Source organism: Schistosoma mansoni (assembly GCF_000237925.1).
Source record: "Schistosoma mansoni, WGS project CABG00000000 data, supercontig 0173, strain Puerto Rico, whole genome shotgun sequence".
NCBI lineage: Eukaryota > Metazoa > Platyhelminthes > Trematoda > Strigeidida > Schistosomatidae > Schistosoma > Schistosoma mansoni.
In genome coordinates, this window is record NW_017386059.1 from 480,141 (window position 1) to 507,916 (window position 27,776).

Sequence of the window (27,776 nt, forward strand, 5' to 3'; positions counted from 1 at the left end):
CTTGGAAACCATACTTATATGCTGATGATCTCAAAATAGTATACAGCTATAAGCCTGAGGTTCTAAATGAAAGTGTACGCCTGATTCAAGATGATCTCAATAACCTAACTATCTGGAGCGAAAAGTGGCAATTACCATTTAACCTCCACAAATGCGGGATCATGCACTTTGGAAAGCACCCCTATGAACCCCAACTTTACTTAAATAAAAGTAAAGTCCAGACACTTAATTCAGTACACGATCTAGGAATAAATTACACAGGAAGCCTAAACTTTAAAGCACACGCCTCCTCTATTATTTCTAAAGCCAGACGTCTAATTGGCTTCATAACAAAAAACTTCTTCACGACAGATGCCAAGCTTACCGTTTACAAAATATGTGTACGACCTTCCTTAGAATACTGCTCTTTTATCTTCTCTAATATGAATACCACTGACAAAATAAGGGTAGAAGATGTTCAAAGACGCTTTACACGCCAACTGCTAGGAAGTGACACTGTGGTGTGAGCTACTGATATCGACATAAGTAGTATATATGGTGAGTAAGGAATAGAATATCTGACAGCAGAAGATTGAGAAGATCAAGAAGAGAAGAACAGAAATAAAAAGCAATTTGTGTGGAAATCCAGGAACAATGAAGCCTGAAGCAATTGAAGAACATTTTGCAAATAGTGTATCATAGCATGGTTTTTCGTATTTTACCAAGTAACGTTGTAATTTGTGCTAAATATATAGTTGGTTGTCCTCACCTGTGTTCTCATTCACAACATTTGGTGTCGCTGCCTCCAAGGATGAAGATCCCATGGCCGAAGGCGAAGACGGTGGTGCTGGGGACGCTGCTGAGAGGCAGAGCGAAAGCTGTATATGACAGCCTGGACGGTGCGGGCGGTAAGACGACATGGGAGGCAGTCACGGAGCGGTTGATCGTGGAGTTCGATAGCCCAGTGGACAGAGAAGAAGCACTGCAGAAGTTCCGAGTGGCGAAGTTGCCGATCGATGGTGATCCGCTGGTGCTGGCCGTGGAGCTTACCAAGTTGCTGCGTCGCGCGCTGCCAAATCTGGATGAGGAGTCGGAGGCACAGTTGTTGGCGTCGCAGTTTATCGAGAGCGTGCCTGTTGCCGTTTCCCAGCAGCTGAGACTGGTACACGCCGCGCAACCTATGGATATCAGTGAGCTTGCAAAGGTGACGCGACAGTTGATGACACGAACAGTAGCTCCGGTCGCGTGCGGAAGTCAGGAGATAAGCAGCATTGAGAAGAAGATTGAAGAACTGCAGCACGAGATTGCGGCATTACGAGTGATTCGTAAAAGGAATGATAAGTGTTTCGCATGTGGAGGGACAGGACACTGGAAGATAAACTGTCCAACACGACGAAAACGGAGATATTTTAGACGTTACGTGTTTCCTTCCTACTCTAGGGATCTGGGGGTTGTTGCATTAGTAGATAGAGGGGCAGTCTATGCAAGAGTGAACGTAAATGAACTAGATTTAGTGTGCCTAATCGATACAGGGGCAGCAGTTTCGTTAATAGGTAAAGAGCAATGTAAGAGATTCAAGCCGTGTAAAGTCGCAGTTCACACTATAGGAGGGCATATGTTAGAGGTATTGGGCGTGTCTAACAGTATCGTAAAAGTGGATGGTTCGGAGATAAGTTTTCCGTTCGTGGTAACCGCATACCTGTCGAGACCAATATTAGGAGCAGATTTCCTAAGAGAAGTAAAAGCCATAGTCGACCTAAAAAGCGGTAAGGTGGTCACGAAGTACGGATCATTCCCAATACATGAAAGTAGCGAGGTGGCTGAGGTTAGAGTGGCAACAGCCGTTTCGACGAAGAAACCAAACATCACCGAGTTGTGCACAAAGTATGCGAAACTGTTCACTGGAGAAGGAGAACCGTACGGATTTTGCGACAAAGTAAAGCACGAAATCCCGATAAAGAACAATGGAGGAAGTATATTCACAACACGTCGTGTCCCTGTGCACTTAGAGGCTGAAGTAAATCGACAGGTCCAAGAGATGCTGAAAGAAGGAATAATCGAGGAGGCGGACAGCCCATATAGCTCACCGGTACTCTTGGTAAAGAAACCGAATGGGAAATATAGATTTTGTGTTGATTTTAGAGAACTGAATAATATAACGGAACTAAAACCGTGTGCAAAGCCAACAGTAGTGGAAACATTAGATCGGCTGCAGAATGCCACGGTGTTTACAGTGTTGGATTTGCGGTCTGGTTATTGGCAGCTGCCTATAAAAGAGAGCGATCGAAGCAAGACAGCATTTACCATACGTGATAAACAATATCAATTTAGACGAATGCCGTTTGGATTGGCGGGTGCACCATTTACGTTCAGAAGATTAATGTCGCTACTGCTCAGGGATCTGGATAATGTCGAAGTGTATGGCGACGATGTAGTTGTATACAGCCAGACAGAAACAGATCATGTCAAGCATGTGGAAGCGGTCTTAAAGCGAATTGAAGAATTCGGACTTCGAATTAATAAGGACAAGTCACAGATGGCGAAAAGTAGCATCACGTTGTTGGGGCATAAAGTGGGAAATGGGGAAATAAAACCACTGCCGGAGAAAATTCTGACTATAAAGAACGTCGCAGTACCGAATTCGAAAAGGAAATTGAGACAGTTCCTGGGAAGGGCGGCGTTCTACAGTCGGTTCATCAGGAATTTCAACGAAATAGCAGAACCCCTTTATAAGTTGTTGAGTAACACTAAATTTTCGTGGACTGAAATCGCCCAACAAACGTTTAATCAAATCAAAAACATGCTGGACGACCGCCAGATGACGCTAAGACTGCCCGAACTGGAGAAACCGTTTACAGTGACAACAGACGCAAGTGACCATGGTATAGGTTCCGTTTTAAGTCAGTCTGATAGAGTGGTGGAATACGCAAGTCGCGTTCTCACGCCTGCGGAACAGAAGTATTCAACGATCGAAAAGGAGTGTTTAGCGATTGTGTGGGCAGTAGACAAGTGGAGACCATATCTGTTAGGTAGGAGATTTCACATCGAGACTGACCATAAACCTCTGCAGTGGCTACAAACAGCACGAGACCCACGTGGAAAGTTGGCGCGATGGATGATACGTCTGCAGGAGTATGACTTCAGTATCGGGCATGTTCCAGGGAAGGAAAATGTAATGGCGGACTACCTGTCAAGACCAGACATGGAAGCCGAGCTTCCATTGACAGCATACGCAGTGAACAGTATAGAGGGAGACCCACTAGAACTCGTCCGGCAACAGAAATCTGATCCTAAACTTCGAGAGGTAATCAGAGTGATAAGAGAGGAGGCAGATGTTGACAAACGAGCAATGGACAAGGAGGTAATAATGTTGCTTCGTCAAAAGGAAAGACTGAAAGTGAACACATATGGAGCTCTGGTCTGGCAGGATGATGACAAAAATTGGATGGCTGTGATCCCGAAAGACTGGCGGCGTAAGATGATACACGAATGCCATCAGGTAGCGCACACAGGTATCGCAAGAACGACAGATTTACTACGGCAAAGTGCATACTGGCCAGGCATGAGAGACGATGTGGCCCAATATGTGTTGACGTGCCAGCAGTGCCAATTAATGAAAAGCGATAGATACATGCAACCGCCATTGCAGTCGGTCCCAGTAACCGCAGTCGGTGATCTATGGTCAGTAGATGTGATGGGACCATTTCCACAGACGGATAGCGGCAACCGATACTTACTAGTAATGACGGAACATGCTACACGATGGGTCGACGCTGTACCGATTGCCGACCAGCGGGCGAAAACAGTGACCGAAGTAATAATCCGGCACATTGTAGCGGGTCATGGAGTACCGAAGATGATACTAACCGACCAGGGTCCCTGTTTTGAAAGTGACGAGTTTAAGGCCCGTTTAAAGCAGTTCGGCATCAAGAGGATACGAACTACACCGTATCACCCTCAGACAAACGGGCTTACAGAAAGAAACAACCGGACATTAAAGGAATGGTTAGCATCTAAAGGAGGGAATTGGGAGAAAGAGTTACCACTAATTTTACTGGCGCATCGTGCCTCCATCCAAGGAACAACCAAGAAATCACCTTTCCTACTAATGTATGGTAGACAGCCACGACTTCCGATGCATAATAAGACGTGGCCACAGCAGCAGAAGTGGACAGCAACAAGATTAAGGAAAGAGAGGACGGAGGCAATAAAGAACGTGAAAAAGAAACAAATATCAGACATCAAGAAGGCAGAACAGCAGAGAAGAGCGTGGAAGCCTTTTAGAGTGGGGGACCTGGTAAAGTGTAGAGAACGGAGAGCTAACACTGAAGGGGGACCAGGGTCAGGAAAGCTGATCCCGAAATGGGAGGGACCGTACATTATCACGGAGAGACGCGGCCCAGTTTACACGATCCGGAGAGAAGACAAGCAGAGGCGTGTAAATGCCAGTCTACTACAGAGATGGTTTCAAGAACGTCATGAGCACGAGTCACGAACAGCACCAAAGGAGACAATGGTACGCCGATCAGAAAGATTGCGAGAACAGCTTATTAAAAGGCTGGACGAGTGTGGTGTGAGCTACTGATATCGACATAAGTAGTATATATGGTGAGTAAGGAATAGAATATCTGACAGCAGAAGATTGAGAAGATCAAGAAGAGAAGAACAGAAATAAAAAGCAATTTGTGTGGAAATCCAGGAACAATGAAGCCTGAAGCAATTGAAGAACATTTTGCAAATAGTGTATCATAGCATGGTTTTTCGTATTTTACCAAGTAACGTTGTAATTTGTGCTAAATATATAGTTGGTTGTCCTCACCTGTGTTCTCATTCACAACAACACCACTCTTGATTACACAAGTAGATGTAAGCACCTCTCTTTAGAACCTTTATGGCACCGTAGGTTAAGGAACAATCTGATATTTCTCTACAAAGCAATAAATGGACTGTCATTCCTAACCTCCTGTCCAACTATGATCAATGACCCAGCCTATAGACTAAGAAACAATGCATATACACTATTTACCGAAAAACACCAAAAACAAATGCGTTGTAGGTTTTTTACAGTTCGGTATAGTTTATCGTGGAACAGGTTGCCAATACCTATCCGTAACTGTGACACCTTTACCAAATTTAAAAGGATAATAACCCTATTACTAAACTCTAAAGAACTTCACCAACTATTCCTTGAACTCCCACCTACCAATGAGGCACTTTATTATGGACCGCCCAATATCTAGACGGAACAAGAATATAACGAACTCCATTGTCGTTAGTATAAATATAGCAAAACTAAAGAAAAACATGCTTTATCCTTCCCCACTATTTATTGATTATTAACCATGGCCTTCCGCTCCTAACCCTCATTTTCAGTTTCCGAATCTCTCTAATGGATAAATCCAAATCATTCTTCCTAAGTGTCATGTCCTTTTATTTTTCTTATGGATGCTGACCAACTAAGGCCGATCAAAAGAAGCTCATATGTCCTAAATTCTTGTGAGTTGTTCAATGTTTTATTTTTTCTTACCCTGAGAATCTTACAATATTTACTTTCATATCCTCTGGTTCGCTATTAGCCCTTACCATCTCTTAACCACATATAATCTGACTTGTCTCTTCTAACCTTTACCATTAGTTATCTTCATTGCAGTACGATATATTAAATGGATATCTAACCCATAATACAAATGCTATTACCATCTGATTTGCTTGTAACATGGAACTTGTAGAGACAGTGTATTCCAAATATGGTCCTTGATAAAAGCAATATTCATACCGACCACAAACGTAAGAGAGCCTAACATCATAAAAGGAGGGAGGGTGGCGTTACTGACCAGCAAACATGATGGTGGGAAGATAACTTCAATCCACCCGTGTCTGTGGGGCAGAACATATTAATTACGGCTCCTTGTGTCTAGTGGGATGTCACGAACCAACGGTATTGATGCGAAATTATTCATGCAAAATACCACTTTGAATCATGTTATAAAAAAAAAGCTGAATTGGTTCCACTTTCTACCAAGTAATCCTAATACAAGCAAACTGGACAATTGGCTAAAAACGAAGCCCACTCTATACCCTATAAAATCTGAAAACAAAAAAAAGAGAGTTTGAACAGCTTCTAAAGTAAAGAGAGACAGTCATTTGTATCGGAATACTGTTTTCAGCACTTTATTTTATAATTACACAATTCCATACTTCCTTCTGAACTACCTTCATTTATACAGTTCCTTATCCACTCATACCTTGCCCACACTTATTTTTCTTTAACATACTAGTATGTTCTTACCTAATAAATACTTCAGTAACAGACAAATAGACTAAATGGTTATACATTAACTATTCCTCCATGAATATTGTGTGCTCTGCTTTTCGTCCTTCCTTTTTCTTGCACCTTTTTCAGCTTCCTGCAGATACTCCATCGAAAACAGATATGGCACGGGTGACTTCGTCCTACACCGTTATTAAAGCTTCCGATATTGTGGAGGGATATAAGTGCGAAACTTCTAAAAGCCCCCAACTTCGCATGTATCTATTCTCGACCACCGGTTGTATGTTGCAACGCTACCTCCATAAAGTGCGCCAAGTGTGATATTGATATTAACATGTTTCTTATGAAATCTATTTACATTCATATCTTATGAAATATCAACCCAACTGAGTAATTTTCAACAGTGAAAATTGTAACTTCTTTAACAGTTTGATCTTGCCTGTAAACCGGCATGCCTCATGTAACAATCTGTTATTTGAGAATAAATTATTATTATTGTTATTGTTATATTTTCTGTGGTAACGAGTTGTAGTATCAGTTTATATGTCGAGCCCATATACTTTATTCTAGCTACTGGCCAAACCAATTCACCTATATATTAGAGTCATATTTTGACCTTGTTAATTATTCGCTTATTAACTTTGACTACTTTTTTGTATGAGCGCATGTGTATGTACACATCGTATCTTATTCATTATATGTCTGTCATTCATTTTTGTCTGACTATAAATGTTTATTAACGCTTGCTTAAAAGGAGTTGGCTTCCTGGCCATCTCCAATACGTATTATTTTCTCTTTGATCTCGAGTTGGCTTACCAGCCATCTCCAATGCATGTCGTTTATGTTTCGCTCGCTAACATTTCCTCATGTGCTTATAACCTTCTGGTCTGTATCATTTATCAATAAAAATGTAGTTGCCGCTTCTTTTTGCCTTCTGATTTTATACACCGTTAAGATTGGTATAATAACGGTTATCGAAGTGAACTATTAATGAAGCACGGCACTACAGTATCATATCCAATCCAAAGAATCTATTCTGAGCTATACGTTCGGTAGATTACTTCTTTTTTGTGTTTCACTCAAATTAATAGTTAACTGTGGTTTTGCCTCAGCTCACTATCGGTTTTTTTTTATAGTTTTCACGTAAAGGCTAGCTTTAGCTTATCGTTAACTGTTTTTATACATTTTTGATAGTTTTTGTTTACTGTGTGTTTTTTTTTATCGGTCCTAAATTTACTGCTTATATTTTTAAGACAGTCTAAATCACTAGCCATGAAAAATTCATGCAAGAGACCTGGTTGCCGTTTTGCCGTTACATCTGGCATGCAATGTGACAACTGTAAAGGTTGGTTCCATGAAGCATGTACAGATCTAACAGCAGCAGCCTATAGCAGACTCAGCAAGTCTGATCGTAGGTGGGTATGTGTTACCTGCAACACCGATACGGTAGTTATGTTGGGTACTATCATTACTTTACTGACAGGTCTGAGAGATAAGTTGTCTAAGAATTCGGTAAATGATATCATCATGACGGGTAACAAAGCTGGAACGCATAGGGCAAATAAGAAAAAGGATACTGACAGGTCGGATATCGACGGTGCTGTTAACAGCACGAGTGATGATGTGTTGAAACTCAGCACCATCCTAACATCGACTGTCATCGACTCCCTCAGTAAACTTGGGTCCCCCGGGGAACGGTCCTTGAATGAGACAGTGGTTCCTAAAAATCCTGTAGGTGGATGGACTCACGTTAACAGGAGTAATAAAGCCCAAGCGTCCCCTCCGAAACTGAACGTCCCAAGTATCGTGCGTAAATCAATTGATGCTTTGGCCGCACAGTCTACACCCAAGACTGTCTGCCCGGTCATCACTGAGCCCAGGAATCGAAAACGCGCCTCGACATCCAAACAACAAGATACCAAACCTAGACGCCCTGGGAAATCAATTGCGGTTCGTGACGACTCTGTCATAATCATGAACCTTATTGACAACCCCGACCTTCCTCTCAGTTTGCAGGACAAAAACGACAGGATGCTCTGGGGAGAATTAATCAAGAGGCTGGAACTCCCTAGAATAGAGCCTTTGACCGTCACACGGCTCACTCGGGGGAAGGACTCTAACCACCTAAACCACCCGAGGCTGCTTCGTGTTACACTTAAGAATGCCTCCGACGTAGAGGACGTCCTGCTAGCCAGTCACTTACTGAGGTCCGATGGGAACGTAAGAATACTGCCCGACATACCGTATTCTGAACGAAATCTCATCCGGAACATCCCTAAGGAATCTCGTGAGGCGTTCTTCCCACATGGCGGCTGCAACTCTGGAAGCATTTCGTGCCAATAGACGTCGGTTGCCAACTGGCATCCATATGCATCCGGATAGGCCCCACGACAGCAGGATCAAGCACAAACGAAAGCTGGAGCTGACAATTTCACTCGTGGACTGTCTTGATCATAAAAAAAACGTGTAAAGGACAGGGACTACCAACTCGGTAAACATCGTATAGGTAGGCTACCTGTTCACTCACACACGGCTCATATAGACAAACAAGAAGAGGCTCACGCGTTCCAAATTGAAAGCATAAACTGCCTATACACGAACGCCGCGAGCTTGCCAAACAAAATGGATGAGCTACGTGAACTTAGCAACGCTAATGATGCCCATCTGATAGGAATATCCGAAACTTGGATAACGTCTCAGTTTACGGACCAAGAGTTAGCAATAACTGGGATGTCTTTATTTCGCAACGACAGAAAAACAGGAATGGGGGGTGGGGTAGCACTATACGTACGGTCATGCCTGGATGCGCACCAACTTCACAATCAAGAGTTTCACAATTTTGACGAGTCAGTATGGTGCTCAGTAAGATTATCTACCACCTCGAGGTGCCTAGTTGGGGTCGTTTACAGGAAGCCCACTGCCGACATCGAATATGACAAACGTCTGCTGGAAGGATTAACTCGCTCTACGCGTCTTGGATTCTCTCATATCCTGATTCTAGGGGATTTCAATCTCCCTAGAATCAACTTCGTGGAACATACATACATTGGTGGTGCCAACTCTACTGAAGCTCTGTTCTTCAACCTTATCGGCGACCTGGGATTATTTGAAAATGTGAAGTCGGCAACCCGTTGGAGAAACAGTCAGACGCCGTCACGCTTAGACTGGGTATTCACAAACGAAGAATTCCTAGTTGACGACCTCTCAATCCTGGCTCCCCTGGGCAAAAGTGATCACGCCGTCTTATCATTCAGCTTTGTCAGCAAGACGGAGCTACGATATCCTACTAGCAACAAGCGCTGGAACTTCAAACGGTTGAATGTGTTAGCTTTACAGGACTATCTTCAACAGGTGGATTGGAATGTTCGCCCTGAAATTGAAGTGGATGCTCATTGGGATTTTTTACTGCACACGATCTTATGTGCTACTGAGCATTCAGTTCCTAAAATGGTCCCAAAAAGCTACAAGCAACCTGCAATCATCAAGAACCGCACTCGTCGTTTGCTAAGCCGCAAAAGGCACTGTTGGGCTGAATATAAACGAACGGATAACAACGGCGCGTACAGGCAATACAAACATATAAGGAACACATGCACAAAGGCAATAAGAGAAGACAGGCTTCAGTTCCAGACCAAGCTTATCGATAGATTCGTCTCCAATCCGAAAAGCTTGTTCAGTTATGCAGCTTCTCTTCGACAAGGCAAAACTGGAGTTTCCCAACTGCTTGGTCCTAATGGCCCGACCAACAACGACAGTGATGCCGCTAACCTTTTGGCTGAACATTACTCCCGGACATTCCAACTGACCCACATCAACCATACTGATGAAAGCTTCACCTGCACCTGTACAGGACTTTCCGAAGTGGACCTGAGTGCTGACTTGGTGCTCCGTAAACTGCAGAACCTAAAAAAAGACACTTCTCCTGGTCCGGACATGGTTCATTCCGCCGTATTGAGGGAAGCAGCTTCAATCCTGGCGACACCACTTAGCGTGATGTTTGCACACTCGCTAAGCAGACGCAAACTACCGGAAATATGGAAGCTGGCCCACATCACACCAATTTTCAAAGGAGGTCGACGCAGTGAACCCTCAAGCTACCGACCAGTGGCCCTTCTCTCCATACCTTCAAAAATTATGGAATCCCTAGTATTCGACGGCATACTAGAACACTTATCATCCTCAAAGTTCTTCTCGCCTCAACAGCATGGTTTCAGAAAAGGTCATTCTTGTACGACCAACCTGCTGACTGCGGTGGATAAATGGACAACCATCCTTGATCGCAAGGGGAAGGTTGACGTCCCTTACCTGGACTTCTCAAAAGCTTTTGATAGGGTCAACCATGCATGTCTTATCAAGAAGCTTGGACGATTGGGTATAAAACCCCCTTTAATTGACTGGATCACTTCATACCTAGAAAACCGACATTTTAAGGTCAGGGTTAACTTCACTCTTTCTCAGGCTATGGAATGTCCTAGTGGGGTCCCCCAGGGTTCAATACTAGGACCTCTTCTCTTCTTGATTTATATTAACGATCTTCCTCAACAAGTTTCATCTGATTTATTGCTTTTTGCTGATGATGTGAAACTTTGGAGAGAGATACGTACTCACAATGATATACTAGTTCTGCAGGAGGATCTGACTCGACTTCAAAGTTGGGCAGACGACAACGGACTTACCTTCAACACTTCAAAGTGCAAGGTAGTCCATCTGAGACATGTTGCAGACTATAGTTATAACTTAGGTAACTCACCTCTAGAAGTTTCCCAAGTTGAAAAAGATTTAGGAGTGTTGGTACCCTACGACCTGAAATCGTATGCGAACTGTGACAAAAACGCCTCTCAAGCAAACCTTGCACTGGTAACATTGAAGCGCATTTTTGGCCAGTTTGACGGTAGAACCTTCCACATAATCTTCAACAGTTTTATTCGTCCCCACTTAGAGTACGGAAACATAGTATTTCCTCCCTCCCTCCAAAAGGATAAGGTCACTCTGGAACGTATACAACGTCGAGCCACGAAATCAGTTCGGGGTCTCAAATTCAAACCTTATGAAGAGCGCCTCAAATCACTTAACCTTTACCCGTTAGAGTATAGGCGTCTTAGAGGTGATCTTCTTATGACTTATAGTATCCTTAATACTTCTGGTCATCCCCTTAAACAACTTCTTAAGCTTAGTCATAACACTAACCTCAGAGGTAACACCCAGAAATTGGAGACCCTACATAGCAGAACAGACTGCAGACACAACTTCTACTCCGTTAGAGTTGTCAAGTGCTGGAATTCGCTGCCGACTGAGCTAGTCCAAGCGACCTCCCAGGAGTCCTTTAAGAGAAAACTTGACTTATTCTTAAGGACTAAGGATAACATATTATTATGATTTACCAAATTCTTTTTTTCCCTCTATTATCGTTCATATACCTAGGTTCTTGCCTGGAGGTATTGGTGATCCACTGCTATCAGACACGGAAGCCCGTTAAGCGAAAGCTTCTTCTATTCCGTCCTCAACCATTTGAACCATTTGAACAGAGTACTACATAAAGACAAGTGTTAGAGAAGCTAAAGTCTTACCTACTTATTGATGACTTAGGTAAAAATTGGCTCCGGTGAATCTGTACATACTGTTCGCTTCATCTAGGTAGTGTAATTGTTTTTATTATAGAAGGTGTGAATGCTATCTATCTTCCATCTACTTCAGTGTCTATGAATATGGCGAACTATACAATTTATATTTCATAATTGATCGTGCTCACCTGTAAGAGTTCGTCTTCTTATGTATGCCATTGGCATATGGTGGCAAAGACAACAGCATATCAGAATTTATCCACAATCCAGGTTACATCTGCTCGCAATTCTCGCTTTCAAACAAACAGAACAGGACACCCTCGACCCAAACTGTCGCCGAAATTTATCTGGTTTTCAAAGTGAACAAAATTTTCCCCAAAATAGGGAGATTAGGAAGTTACGAAGCAGCAATCGGTCCAACGTGTGCACTACAAGACAGAGGGATCAGTGACTTTGTAGTTTTTCTGCAGCGAAAGACCACTTAAATATGAGAACACCTGATACTCGTGCAATCCAACGGACACTCAACAAACCCACAACAATTGTAACACGTGTTATCAGTAGTCACGAAAAGGCGGAGAAGACCTGAAACCGTTCACGAAATGTTAATCGAAAACTTCACACTAATAGAAAACACGGAGTGGAAAAATCAAAATTAGCGGGGTGTGTACAGAAGAAAAAGCTAGTTAACAAAAGTCTTAAGAATCATCTTGTAAGTTCAGTGTATGCAGGGCTTGTTCTTCTTCTTTCAAAGAGATTATCCTTGCTCGCCCTGCAATAGAAAGAAAACAAAATCTGTTAACAACATCATACGTGGTGATTGCAACCCCGCTACACAATCAAAATACGGAATGACCGCTTCTTGTCAGGCCGTCCAAGGTCGTTGAAACAGAACGGCGGGTTGCTTTGAAAGGACCTATCGTCTTCCCTAGTGTATGAGATTTTCTCAGGCGTTTACATCTAATGTCAGAGCTGTTATTATCGGACCTCCTGGCTCGGGGAAGGCAACCATCTCTTTGCGTCTGCAGAAAGACTTTGCTTTGAAGTATATTTGCTGCGGCGATATGCTAAGAAATCATGTTGTATTAAAAACAGGTATGCACATCTTCCCGTGTATATTTTAAATCTTAGATATCGGGGATCAGGTAAGCAGATTTATCCAGAATGGTTCACTTGTTCCGGACAGTTTAGTCACTAAAATGATGATTGCTGAGTGTCAAAGTTACACAGGCGATAACTTACTCATTGATGGATTTCCGAGAACTATGATACAAGCTAAAGACATTCAAAGACAACTTCCCATCACCTGTGTCCTTTGTTTAGATGTACCTTTTGAAGAAATCATAAATAGAATCAGTGGGAGATACACTCATCTCCCAAGTGGTAGGACGTACAACGATAAGTTCAACCCTCCAAAGCGCAAAGTTAGTATGATATCAGCTTGTAAACTATATTTCTTGGCATCTTTTACCGATTGCTATTACATTATATCTTTACATTTAATTTTTTGGACTAATGCGGCCTAGATCGTTTTTAGCTTTGGTGAATTGTGTGTGTGATGAATCTCCTCTTTCGTGTTTTGTGATCATCATTGTCCATGTAGATTTAAGTTAATTGGTCCTGACTTTTGCAGATTTTCCTTTCTCATTCGTTCGGAGTTAGTCGTAAGTTAATTTCGTCTTATTTCCAAGGGGATTCAGTATAAACACTGGTTAGTCTTTTCCCCTGAGCCATGAATAATTGGGCTCGAAACTGAGTATACAAACATATACTAGGTGAGTTACGTGGTCATTATTATTATAATGACGTTGCCACAAAATCACTACAGTCTACACAGTTAGTTGGCAAATCGGTCCATGATCGTCATCAACTGAAATGATTAGGTTGTGTATCACGTATGCCTAACCACCATTCTTACTTAGAAGTTGGTTGAAAGCAAGTTAGGGACAGTCAAACTAAGACGACTTTATCTCACGAAGTCACTGACTGTTGGCTTGATCCGTGTTGGTAGGTTCGTACTACTTGATTGGGGGATAACTGCAATTAGTAGTTGGAGACTGGGTGATAAGATGTTGCGCAGATGCGTTCACTGCTTACCTTCTTGGCCCTGAGTTCTAGGATCTATACATGCTTTTCCCATTCTGCCTACCAGTACCATATTCTCATTGTCCAGTCTGTAACCATAGGTACTATACTATTTCGATCGCTTTTGCTGTTCATCTTAATTTCATCTTGTAAAATTATGGTAAGACAACTTGGGCCGATATACATCTTTGCCAGGTTCTACGTTGATGGTAACTGACTAATACTTAATACTAGAATCAATTTTCCTGTTAAATCACCACCTCTATAAAGCGTTGGTCAGGTTAGACACCAAATAAAATGCTCAGATTTGTCGGTTGAATACTTCTAAATCAATCAGGCGTTATGGTACAACAATCTTTCAGTAGGTTCATGGAAATTAGTGACCGAAATTCTCACCATAAAGATCTTCCCATGTTTTGTTGTGCAGGTTTTTACTCATCGATTAATATTACTAACACTTGTAAAATAAAATGCTATTTCTTGCTGTACATTGATCATACGAATACCATAAAATTTAGGGAGGTTTAACGTGTCAGTAACTAACAATTCTAGAAACATACTATTATGTACTTGCTGCTATTTTGATGTCAAAACATTTAGTGAGTGTATTCAGCAGTATTATAAGCGTCTTGGTTCTAACTTATCTAGTGAACTCAATTTGAATATTATTTTTTCATATTTCTTCCACGGAAATCCTGGAAGCACTGGATGGCCGTTCCGTCCTAGTATGGGACTCTTCAGCAGTGCACATCCCGCAGTCCTTCCAGGTTTTCCAATTGGGTCTAGCTTTAATCGACTAATGAATTCGACTGTTAAATTACCATAATATCCATAAAAAACTCCTTCCTGATCGGAATAATCGTATGCTCACTAATGACTAGCTTCAAGAGGTATTTCCTGGAGTCCTAGTGAGAAGTCGTGACCAGTGGAGTTCAACCGGGTCTGTTGTGAGACAGTAACTCACTGAAGACAATAGTGCACTGTGACGCAATTTCGTGGATTGGTTGAAGCTAGACATTAACTGTTGGATGCCGGCTCAGTGGTCTGGAGGCTATGCGTTCACGTGCGAAACTGATAGGCCCTGGGTCCGAATCTTGCGAGGCGGGGTCGTGGATGCTCAAGGCTGAGTCCCACAATAGGACGAAACGACCATCTACTGCTTCCAGATTTTCCATGGTGGTCTAGCTTTAATTGACTCATGAATTTAACCATTAAATTACTATATTATCCACAAAACCACCCTTTCTGATTATAATATTTCTATCACTTAGTGATTAGCTGTCTTTCATGTGTATGTAAGATTTGTCAAATATATATTCGGTCTTCCTAAATGAAACCATTGCTTTGTGGAAAAGTGTTTGTTAGTTGGGGGGTTGAGTTTACGTTTTGCGAGGACAAGATAATTACCATTGTCATTCACAAGTGGTCCTCATTTTAATTCTGATCACATCCACAGAAGAATACCGGAATTATATTGAGTGCTGTCTTATCCCTAACTTCATTTCGCTGACCGTAAATATTTAATGTTCCATAAATTAGATGAAATTAGTATGTAATCTGATAACTGTTTAGTGTATCAGCTTAAGCTTAACAGATAAGATGTTGAAACAAGTCATCTAATATAAATGCTGTGTTACAGTTCCATTGCAGTCAAAACCTAGTTGTGTTTACGGGGGGTTTTATGTTTATATTTTCATTCATCTACAATGTCCTGTGTTCATATTGGAGACATATAACCAGTCGTCAGTTTATAACTTTTAATGTAACCCATGAACCATTCTCTTTTATCACTGCTTTTATTTTGGAAATAGGGGTTTGATGATGTAACTGGAGAACCTCTAATACGCAGAGATGATGATGACCCGATAACTGTTCGTAAACGTTTGGATGTCTATCAACTTTCTACTTTACCATTGCTTGATTATTACGGGTACGCCAACTCTGACGTTTTCTTTTGAAAGTGTTTGTAATATATTTGAGCAACTACCTTATTTGTGGTTTTTATTATGAAGTGTATGCAAAAATTATCATTTAATACTTGATTGATGCAAACTAACATTTTAAATTTACAGTTTGCAGTACAATTAAATAATAGAACCGAGTAACCAAGATGTAATGGCGTATTCAGTTGTGAGCATTCTTGTGTAAGAGCTACCTTAGGTTAAAGATCCCATCCCCAATGAAAGTTAGTTAGGCTAATTTAAAACCTGAAATTTTCAGTGTTTTAACTATCTAACTACTCAGTGATGACACTCACAGGTCCTTATATTCAGATGTTCAGTGTAACACTGTATTGGAGCAAACAGTATTATTTAGATTCATTATTTAATGTAGTTAATGTATATTTGAAAGCTAACCCTACAATACTTATACATGTAAGTTGTTAATAATTTCTGTACAATTTTGATTAATAATGGTTTATTTTTTTGAACTCTATTCAATTAAATAACCATTATATGCCACAGAATGTGTCGATTGTTCCTTATAATCACTTTACAGAATTGTGGAGTAAAATTGATAATTTATATTTGACTATACTGCCTATTTTAGTTTTCAGTAGTATCCAATAGTCATCTAACTTGAAAATGGTCGGTAGATACCGTGTTGAGAGTAGATCCTTCCAAAAGTGGTTGGTATTTTCTGTGTTGTTAAACCACCTATTTTATTTAATAAAAGTCTACAAATCCTCTTCTATCTTATTTTTACAATACTGTATATGTAATAAATGACTGTAACTAAATTGTTTAGGCACTCAGTTTGAGGACTTAATTAGTATCATTGGACCTCACATTATAAATGAATTCATAGCCCTTCGTAACTGATATGGACTCATTTTGTGTTGCTATTAAATATATTTTGTCAGTAGCGTCACACTTAATAACACGGTTTTGAATCAATGGTGAGATAATATTTAGAATGTCAACACTACTTGTGGCAAGTAGTATATAGCAACATGGATCGATGTACATAAGCGTCAGGTTTTACGCTGGATATAACTAACTGGAACTCAAATAATTTAGCCCAACTACACTTTGTTTAATTTTTATTCATCCGGCTATTACCGTTGTCCATCGAATTATCATCGTTATCCTCTTTCATTTTTGCAGGCATGCATTTAGCCTTAGTCAGTCAGTCAGTCAGCTACAACGTAGGACCAGGCACATTTATGCATCGGTCTAAGTTGCCATACTTCGTTAGCCTTAGTAGCTACATATCTATCTTAAACATGGAGAACATACACCCATTCAAGCTTATACTTGGTTTCACATATATATGTCATATGTATCATTTTGATTGTACTGGTTATCCGTATGGATAATTATTTACTTTCATTTGTGCACACTTTATGTCTGTGATTGTTTGCATATTTGTGTATGATATTGCATTAACTTCATGGACTATATAAACTCATTCAGCAATTCATGAAATGACTAATCGCTACATTAATCCATAGATTAGGCAATTCAGCGCTTACATGCGTACGCATCCCCACTCACATGTACTTCCTACACCTTTTAGATCTTACACGTCTAGGTTTGCTGGTTACAGTTTGTCTGAAATATATCCATCTCGACGGATGCTGTTTCAGACTTTTTGACATGGTGTTATCAGGTCTCTATTTGATTATATAACTGGATTAGTCTAAGAATTATGCAAACTTAACACGGATTTGAAACCACGGTAATTAAATTTTATCACACGGTCATCGAGATGTATGGGGTGTTTTTTTATCTCGTTACTCTAATATTCAACATAAATAGGAAAGTGACATATTTCTCTTTTTTTCCCTTCATTTCTTTATATGCCAATTAAGAAAACAGAAAATTTTACATGTATTCCATGGATGTCGTACAAATGAACTTTGGCCTCAAGTGTTTAAGATTTTCTCTCAATTTGTCAAACCTATACAGTATACTGAATATGATACGAATTAAAGAATTTCTTTCGTATTTTTATTATCGTTATCATACTCCTATTTTAGTATTATCGTAATTGTATTTTTTGGGATTTGTTTGTATAGAACTCTAACAGGATAGTTTTTTGTATTATTGTTGTCAAGTAAAAAGTGTAACTGATCTCTATTCATTAGTTTTAACGAAAATAGTATGCTTGATTGACTACTGAAGTACAGTATCACAAAATATGGCCAAGTGATGTCTTTTCACGGGACTAAATTCTTGACGTAAGTCCCTCTTGAAAGATCGCTATTCAGAGAAATGAGGTTTTTTCATGTAAAAAATGAAATGCTTATCAGTAAAATATCAATACAAAGAAGGCGTAATTAACGTGGAAGATTCGAAAGAAATCAGTTTGCAAGTCACGCTTCAATCGGTTAGGAGTTGACTGTTAAGCCGATTGCTTGACTAATCTATAACTGCTAAGTTCAACTTCAGTAGATTTGTTGTTATTTTTCTAATAAGCTGTACATAACATAATTGATTTCGACAAATAAAAATTCATAAAATTGTAATCAGAATAATAGTTGAAAATATAGGTCAAATTATAAATTGTAAATACACTGTGGCTTAAGAATACCAGTAGGTGTTAAGACCGTCTAAACTGAGAGGGAGAGAGTAAGTTATTAATTGTTCATAAGAAATTTTAACCTTTATTTGAGAATAAAGTTAGGGGAAGGTGACTGTCTTGTCTGACATATTTTGACGACATTGGAGTATTTTATCCTTCAGAAGTAAATCGATTGTCGTGATTTTCTTCGGAAATGGCTTGCATAATATAAGTGCCGGTCATCAGGTGCATGTTTGATGCCAGGTGCGTCTGAAGTATTTGCTTTTCGCTCACTATGAAGACTTTCCAAAGTGCTTGTAAGGTAGTTCCACGAAAAACAGGTCTCGATTCGTTCTGGTCGTGGGTGTATTGGTTGTACCTTTGACTTCCGCCGAATTCTTAAACATCACGTATTTCAATGGAGTAGTTTTTGTATCTTTTAACATTAGGAATCCTTTAAGCTCATTATATACTTTCAAGTTACTTCATAGATGTGTTTGAGATGTTTATAAACATTTAAAAGCTGTTCGTAAGAATACCTGGAGTAACGTGAGGAATTATTATTACTTCTCAATTGTTGCAAATCAGTTACTCTATTGTAACGTCCCATCGACAACAGTTTAGAAATGGTTCTCACTGAGGTAAGGCAATGTGGTTAGAAAACGAGCTATGGAGCTTTAGTAAGAGGTGGAAAATATCTTTGTGCATTGTTGACTAATTTCGTATATTAAGAAGCCTTTATTCCCACTTTTTATTGATGTTAATACAACTTGTGTTATTAATATTTGTTTTTTAATCAAACGGTCAGACAAGAGTGTCTCCAGTTACGTGCTTTAGCGCCCCCCCCTAGTTATAACACAGATGTTTGTGGTTGATCACTCAGATAAGGATTATTCGATCTTAAGAAAAATCTTTTTATCCGTTGACATAAAAATTACCCAAACGTCAAATATTTAGTTGGTGTTCGCTAGTATCATATGTTCCTTAGACCAATTGTATTGAAAATCATTTCTAAATGTCTATGTAAACGTCTATGTATGCCCAAAATTGTCGGTAAACTATAGAAAAGTAGTTGCAAAGTTTGTATTCACGTAGTAGTGTGTATTTGTGGTAGTGTGGTAAAGAATATCCATCTACTTATAAGGATATCTTGTTTGACTAGGATTTCAAGCGTACAACGTCGATAGCTTTGGTTTATGCGTGTAAAACCCAGACTATTTGAACTGAAGATGTCTGGTGGTTCTATATGTCGGGTCGGTGTTGTCGTTGATGGGCTGGCTACATCCAGTGGCGAAATTGAGTTGTAAATCCCCTAATGTGATAAAGTACCACAGAACAATAAGTCCTAATTCTCCTCTAATAACCGGATATAGTAAGGTAGACGTCCTAGGTATTAGGTCTTATGATTCCCCCTACACGTGATAGTTATATCTACTGCCGCTGGGGTAAAAATAAACGGTAGTTAGTAACAGTCGCTTGCACTTATTTTCTGCTATTATTTGTTATTTCATTGGTGTTCTTTGAACGGGTCCCCTGAAGAGACGCAGCTCGATTACCAAAAATGCTCTTAGACGGGTCTAAAATTAAGCCAACTTTCTAATGCTCTTGGTCAATAGTAATATTCAATTTTGACAGGATTGAAGTCCATTTTTATTGTTCTTATCTAAACTGTGTTTTTAAAATCTGTCTATTCTCAATTGCTAGTTGATTGTGCTTCATTGTTTTCTCGAGAAATTGTCGTTTCACTTCGTATACGTCCTTACGTATGTGTTTATAGAGTGTGAAATCCAAATAGGCATACTGCTATAAATATATCACGGTGTTTTTCGTTAAACAGTTGTATCCAACTGCCAGTTAGCCAGTTAACCTTCCACTTACAATTGTATAGTATACAACTGGTAGGTATCATCTCTAATTTTACCTAGTTTAATACGAGTTAAGCCGTAAACTTTACAGATTTCCTTATTAATTTGTTGAAAACATTTTATTATAACGTAATGTACTTTTTGGATGTGATGCGACCCGACTAATCGAACTGCAGTTTGAGCTTATGCCCTGTTAGTTGAAGGTCAACCGAACTGACATTAACATTGTTCACGAAAGCGAAAAGTCAGTATACATTTACAATTATATTCCTTCAGAATAATTGTCCAAGCAACTATTTTTCTTGAATAATAAAATGTTTCTGAAACTATGATAGGAGTATGTTTCATGTATAAAGGAGTATATGTGTGTGTGCTCGTGTATCTATACTTTGACTAATTCTTTTACATGCATTTTAGTGTAAAAATGTAATCGCAGTGGTTACGAAATGGTAAGGAAATCGAAAAGAAATGCTTCGAAACTTTAAACAAAGAATCATCTTTATTCTAATGTAGATTAAATGGAAAAGGGGACATTTAAAGAAAAAGGTTAGGAATCGGATTTAATAAACAAAACACGGAGAATTATGTTTATTATGATATTTGAAACAGATTAGGTGATATTTATGCATGGAGGGATATATCCTGAAGTGTTATAACCATATTTCACTTACTGTTGACTAGACAAAGGAAAAATTGTGGGTTTGTGAATGTCATCATATGAGGCAGAGAATAATATATATATATAAGGAATTTTTATTGGTCATTAATTGCATTTTTGTAATATAAGGAGTAAAAAAAACGAAAATAAGGGGAGGAAAGAAATAATTGTTTTATTTGTATCAGGAAAACTGTAGTTCTTCTGTTTCGTCATTATATGATTCTGTTTTTTGATCTAGAGCAATTTTGCATGATCTTAGTAAATTTGTGGGAATGATCACTGAAGTTAAATTATTCACATTGTCAGCATTTAAATTGAACCAATTAGAATTAAGCCAAAAATCAACTGTTCCACGTTTCCTGTCAATATAAAAAGACTAGTTTATACGGGATGTTCTTGGATGTATAGTTTACATTACGGACTGAACTTAGACAACCACTGAAAACAGAAGGCATTAAACAGCTGTTTCGACGCAGTTTGGGACGCATTAGCAAATAGCATCCAGCATTCCATCGGTAGCTGTAGGGGATAGTTGGTTAGTATCGCAATGTTAACCATTGGACGCCGAATTAACAGTCTAAGTCTTACGCACTCACTGCCAGACCTAAAAGTTAGATGACCGATAGTGTTGTGTATACAGTTCCATACAAGGAGGGAACAGATGTCCGGTGCTTCCTGGCTTGCATTGATTGTCTAAATAAGATCAGCCCGTGATGTACACCATACTATTTTTAGTCATTTGACTGTATTCATATTTATTTTAGTATGATTAAATTAAGAAAATGAGACTTGATTTGTAGATGAATTGTATGACTGAAAATGTTTATTATGAGAGAATGTTAGTAATTTAAAACGTCCTCATTTTGAACACTGCTTCGATAACTGTAGCTCGTAAACTTTGAGTTATCTGATAGTTTTTAATTTTATCATTCCACTGTTTAATGGGCTTGTAATCCAGTTTAGTGTTTGTTTATCTAATTTATCAACCGCACTATGAAGGTGTTCAGTCAGTCAGTCATTCGCAACATGGATTTGCTTTCGAATGCCCTGGTATGGCCTAGAGTGAGGAGAGTCAGCTCTCCCTCTCGAAATGCTTTCACATGGTCACGTTCTTACAACCACTACCAGGGAAGTCACACTCACTGCCTTCCCGTGGCGGGGTGCTATTTACGAAATTGAGAGGACGAAAAGCGGATGTCCGGCGCTTTAACCGAGTTGGCGGATATGGAGGATCCATCTAGGGGAGTTGGAAAAGCCTGATTCCAAACCAGTGGTGCAGCATGGGCTCAATGATCCTGAGGGGACAAATGGCATATGAACCAATTATCGGTCACCGACTACCATGGGGACGCATCTCCTGACGTTGCTCTACTGCCTAGTGGATTAGACCTTTAGGTCAAAGGCTCGAGGTGTGGCCCCTAAGAGAATCACCTTTTTCGGTTTGGGCACCCGGACAGTATCCCAGCCGTCGCACAAATCATCCGATTTGTGCGGCGCATATCTATTTTGTGCCCCCTTGTACCAATGTTTATGTGTTTAAATAATAATAATAATCGCAACGTAGAACCTGGTAAATATGTACATCGGTTCAATTTGCCATACCACATTAGCACAGTGAGATAGAATTGTTACTGAGACTCCCAGAGTAGTAGAGGTAATAACACTATCAGTGGGTAATAGAAAAGGTTAGGCATCGAAGGCGCAATTCGAGAAGCAAAAATAAATTGGTAAAATAAAGCTAAAAAGTAAAGTTAAGAGGAATACAAAAGCTCAGAGTTTAGAGGAAGACAAAAAGTGGATGCACCTGCGCCATTGTAAACGATTTTGAGCCATGTCATTCAAAGTCTCCAACCACTGATTACGATAATAATGCAAACCCATGTCAGGTAATCTACACCTATTAACATGACACGGTTCAGTTGTTAGTAACGTCACAGACTAGAGCTATGTTTTGGTTAGACCGCCCTTAGCTTCCTTCCAGCCTACTTCTACAGCAAACAACATCGCGCGCCCTGGTAGACGGTGATTGGACAAACGTAACACATGTCTCAATCGCTTCAGTCGATGAATATTTACCACTTCATCAATCAACTTGCCATCTTTACCTAGTACCTTATTCGTAACCCAGACATTACTTAATCGGTGGTCCCAAGATACACTAGCGATGTGCTTCGAAGACACCTATGGTCAAATATTAGTAACCTAGGTTTCCTGAAGGAAACTAAACGAATCATATGAATGTCCTAAGATCGCATTATAAATCATGGGCGAGGGTCTTAAACTAACACGAAACAGCCGTCCAAAGGTTTCTCACAGTCAGTGGTTTCTTAGGCAAAAAAGCTCCACGATCAAACCATCCAGCTGAAAGAACAAAACTTCATCAAAATAACCAAAAGACTTACCTTGGTGAAGGATTAAGACAATTGTATATAAATTTTCTTGCAGGCTTGGAAAATCTTTTCAATTTTTTAATATTTAAATGATTTTGTGAATAAGTAGGTATAGTATTATCGAAATTAATTGTAGATGACAATTTATTAGATTGTTTAGTCTCGGATTTTTCGTATTGGTGTTTTATTGATTCATCAGTTGTTGAATTTTTTCTTTGAACATCGGTTTCATTTGGATTTTCACCTGTTAGTCTAAATGCATAAAACAAATGGAATAGGCAATTATAAACCTTATAATTATAAAGAATGGTAGATCCTTTGAGATTTTATCAACAATATAACATGTATATATATAAAGGTTTGTATTATCTCGCCGTTGATATTTAAGACTGAATTTTAATCGGTCTTATTTGACCTATGCTGATTAACACTAGAATGCAAGTGGATCCAGCTAACGAGTTACAAATAAGATAAAATGTGTCCTAGATCTCACTGTCAGCCACAATCGAAATTAGAAGTATTTTTTATGGCTGATTATTAATTTAAAGAAAAATGACTTAAGAAATTCTGACTAAAAAGGATTTTTTTTTGTTAGAGAACTTATCTCTTTCCATAACAAATAATATAAGTTACTGCTCAAGAAGTGAATAATTTAAACATTTCAGTCCCATGGGAAGTCAGCAGGGACAGAAATAGTCCAGACATTACGCCTCTCAATTAAATGTTGGACAGGACAGAATTGAATGCTAACTTAAGCATTAATTTGTCAAGAATGTAGATTAATTTTATTGGTTGGTATCATCTAACGCAAAACAAAGCTGCAGGACCTCTTCATGATTACTTCCAGCCATCAAACAGTATTCAAGCTGGAAACAATCTTTGCTTGAAAGAGATACTGAAATGAGAAGTTTCAGTTCATTGAAGGCTGCTGGATTCACTATTGGTCTCAAGATTACCGAATAGAATAAGGTTTGTAATGTTCAGAGGTATTCTGTTGTTAGCATATTTGTTCTGTTTTCCGATTAGATAATTTTCACCACAAACTGATGTTAATTGAAGTACTATTAAAAAGTCGGACACTAAAAACCTCTCTCGCCCTTGTATAGGATTCTTAAGCAACGCTCAGTCGGTAGGATATAATTAAGCCACAATTTCACTATGTACACCGCGAATTTCTGTCAATTTGTGAAGTAGAGCATTCTTCATCCAATGCTACTAACTATAAATTCTTGAATCATGAAATGATTGAACTCTACGGATTGGGGCTTGGCATAATAATTTCGGGCAGTTCACTTCCAGCTGAAGTCGGTTCTTGATGACAATTATCTTGAAATTATACTGCATTTCCATAAACCACCTAAATTACAAGTCATTTGAGTTTTGTGAAACTTACAGTAGTCTCATGACAGCTCCAACACTCCACAAATCTGACGCCATTGATTTTGGCTGATTCTTGCGTAACTCGGGAGCTAGTTTATAAATAAATAAAGAAAAACGAATTACTAAACTCAACGGAACAAAACAACTGAGACAGATATAAACAATCCTAAAGATAAATATTTCTATTATATGCCTTTATCTTTCATACATATGTTTATTCATTTTCCCAACATGGTTAGTTTTTCTTTTCAAAATTGTTACTATTAATCGTAATAACAGTTTCGGATAGGAAACATAGGATTCACGTTTCCTGCTATTTGACACTCATCACCTAGATTTATCTGCATCGTGATGTCTATATTCACACCGAGACTCTAACTTAATACCTTCCGTTACAAACGCTGACGCATTACTCACTGAATTGATGAGTCTTGTTGGCAACCAACTTGTTCAACTGTTTTGAAGGTATTCGTATAGATTTATGGTTCCCTACTGTTGATATTCAGTTTCAAATAAGATTAAACTCATGTCCTGCGTTCCACTGATAGCCAAATATCAAATATACTACAACCTTGTGACTCAGGCTACATAGAGACAGTTTATTGAGGATGTAAGTACATCAACGGAGACTGACCAATTGTGGTTCTTAATATTAATAAACCAAAATTACAAAGCATTTGCTAATACCATTAGATGACATTTGGAAAATCACGGAAGACTTTAAAAAATACTTCATAATCATTTGCTTGTTAGGCGAATGCACACTGTATTCATGATCTAAAAATTTTATATTACTTGTATCACTGTCTTCGCACGAATTTTAAGCTTTTCAATTCCTCATATTTTTTTATTTCACTAATTTATATTTCCTCGAATCGTATCTTCGATGCGTAATCTTTTCTGATACCTCTAGTACTGTTAGTACATCTACTACTCTAGGATTCGACCTAACGATTTTGTCTTAGTGTGCTTATGTCGTATGGCAAATTAAACCGATGTACATATTTACCAGGTTCTATATTGCGTTTGACTGACTGAGTGACATCACTTTGAAATCAAACTAAAATAGTTGGGTTGTTCTTTTCTTGCGTATATTTAGTAAAACTGTTATCCGATACTTCTGTGGAAGTCATATCACCATTAAATGTTTTACAAACTATCACTTAGAAACTTTAATCAATATTCGTTTATTTATTCGCTGATGCATACAGCATTTTCTTATGAATGTCCATATTGTAAATTAAAACAACATAGTTTTTAATTAGATCCTCATCAAGCTTAACTATAATATACAATAATATTTGTAGACATATATGAAATTATGAAACGAATTAAGGGAGTTTATGAGTCAGTGATTACGGTGAAGTAGATTATATAAATAAACATATTCAGTAAAAGGTATAAATTGATAGTGTGATGATAGATGGGTTTCGATTTCGTCTCTCACACATAGCAGAAGCCATAAGGATTCGAGCTAACAATCCAAATCTTTCTGTTTATAAGAAATTTGTAACATCTTTGTCTCTTACTTAGCCTAATTAGTCTTAGTGATTTTATTTATTATTGTTTTCTGTACACTTGGCTAGTTTTATTCTTCACCTCTTTTTTTTCCAATATATGCTTTACTGTCCAATTATTTGAACACTTGTGATTTTTTAATGAATATTATTTCAGTGTCCATTTTTTCAAACCGTTAACCTACTTTCTATTATGAAACAATTATTAGAGTTCAGAGGGGGTTTTGTGGAGAATTTAGCATTTTCATAGTTGAAATCATGGGTCAATTGAAGCTAGACCACTATCGAAAACCTGGAAGCACTGGACGGCCGTTTCGTCATATTATGGGACTCCTCAGCAGTGCGCATCCACGATCCCGCACTCGCGTGATTCGAACCCAGGACCTACCAGTCTCGAGCCGAAGCCCTTAACCGATAGACCACTGAGCCGGCATCCAACGGTGTTTTTGATTATTCTTATTACAACTAGTAAACGTATCATCACCCTATCAATTTGTATTCATATAATCTATTTCATTGTTATCACCGACTCATAAACTTCCTTGATTGGTTTAATAATTTCATATGTATATAAATATTATTGTATAGTAGTTTAAAACCTGACTAAGGTCTAATTGAAAACAATATTGTTCACAAACAAGATTATATTTCAACTTTAACTGGATTTATGATAGAATGAATAAAATGAATTGTTTTGGGAATTTTTCAAATCTTATTTAATAAAGAAGATGATTGATTACTGTAGCTTTAGCACTGAATATAATGATTATGCAATTGTAAGCAACAAACTGAGTAAATTAAAATGCCTTAAAAATTACCTGAAAAGTAGTTGTTGGTTTCATCTGAATCAGATTCATGACCGAACCCAGTCAATACAATATCTGGGAGCGAAGATGCTCGTCGTGCAACAAGTATATGCTCCGGACAAATATTTCCATGTGATCGTCCTAAAAAGCATGTGTAGAACCATTTTAACGCTGAAAGAATCTGTTGACTCCACATCATAACAGAAAATTCAGTATATTCTACTCGACTGCACAAAACATCAATAAGACGTCCACCAGGAATCCACTGCATTACTGTTATACTTCGTGTCGGTTTAACTGCATCATCTTCTAACCAACCAGTTGACCAACCAGATGGTAATAATTGTCGTTGATTAGTGAAAAGATATGAGTTATGTTGTTCATTATAATAATCTTCAAATGAAGAATATATTCCACCACAAGATCCATGAAGAATAGTAAGCATTAGTGCTTCACGACGAGCTTTTTTCAGTAGATTATTGTCTTCTAAATTAAGATATGTGATTTTACTTAGTAATCTAGGTGGAAGAGATATGTTTTGATGTCGAACATTATTGAAATTCGCTCCTTCATTTAACATTGGATGAGTTTTTCCAAGAATAAGTTTTGTATATGTTCCCCTAAAAATATTAACGGTTAGATAATAAGTGATTAGAAAGGTAAATTAAATAGATTAAATTTGATCTATGTTTATCGAATAAAATCAATTCACATATGTATTACTTTTATTTATTTATTTATTTAAACACATACATATT

The 27,776-nt window shown here is 38.6% G+C and overlaps 2 protein-coding genes across 2 annotated transcripts in view; one reads left to right on the forward strand and one right to left on the reverse strand.

Annotated features, from left to right (window-relative positions):
- Positions 1–12,746: 12,746 nt before the first annotated feature.
- On the forward strand, positions 12,747–17,842 carry Smp_153160 (adenylate kinase 3, putative; the record flags this gene model as incomplete). The annotated part of the gene is made up of 4 exons (XM_018796398.1): positions 12,747–12,906; positions 12,943–13,235; positions 15,708–15,826; positions 17,711–17,842. The coding sequence occupies 4 exons, from the start codon at positions 12,747–12,749 to the stop codon at positions 17,829–17,831; spliced, it is 693 nt and encodes a 230-aa protein (XP_018646897.1). The 3' UTR covers positions 17,832–17,842.
- A 2,814-nt stretch (positions 17,843–20,656) lies between these two features.
- Positions 20,657–27,776, reverse strand: part of Smp_153170 (serine/threonine kinase) — a gene marked incomplete at its 5' end in the record, with an annotated part of 72,797 nt that continues 65,677 nt past the window's right edge. Inside the window, 4 exon segments of the mRNA XM_018796409.1 lie at positions 20,657–21,284; positions 23,328–23,567; positions 24,709–24,784; positions 27,031–27,638. Coding sequence (XP_018646898.1) covers positions 21,107–21,284; positions 23,328–23,567; positions 24,709–24,784; positions 27,031–27,638 — 1,102 coding nt within the window. The 3' untranslated portion in view covers positions 20,657–21,106.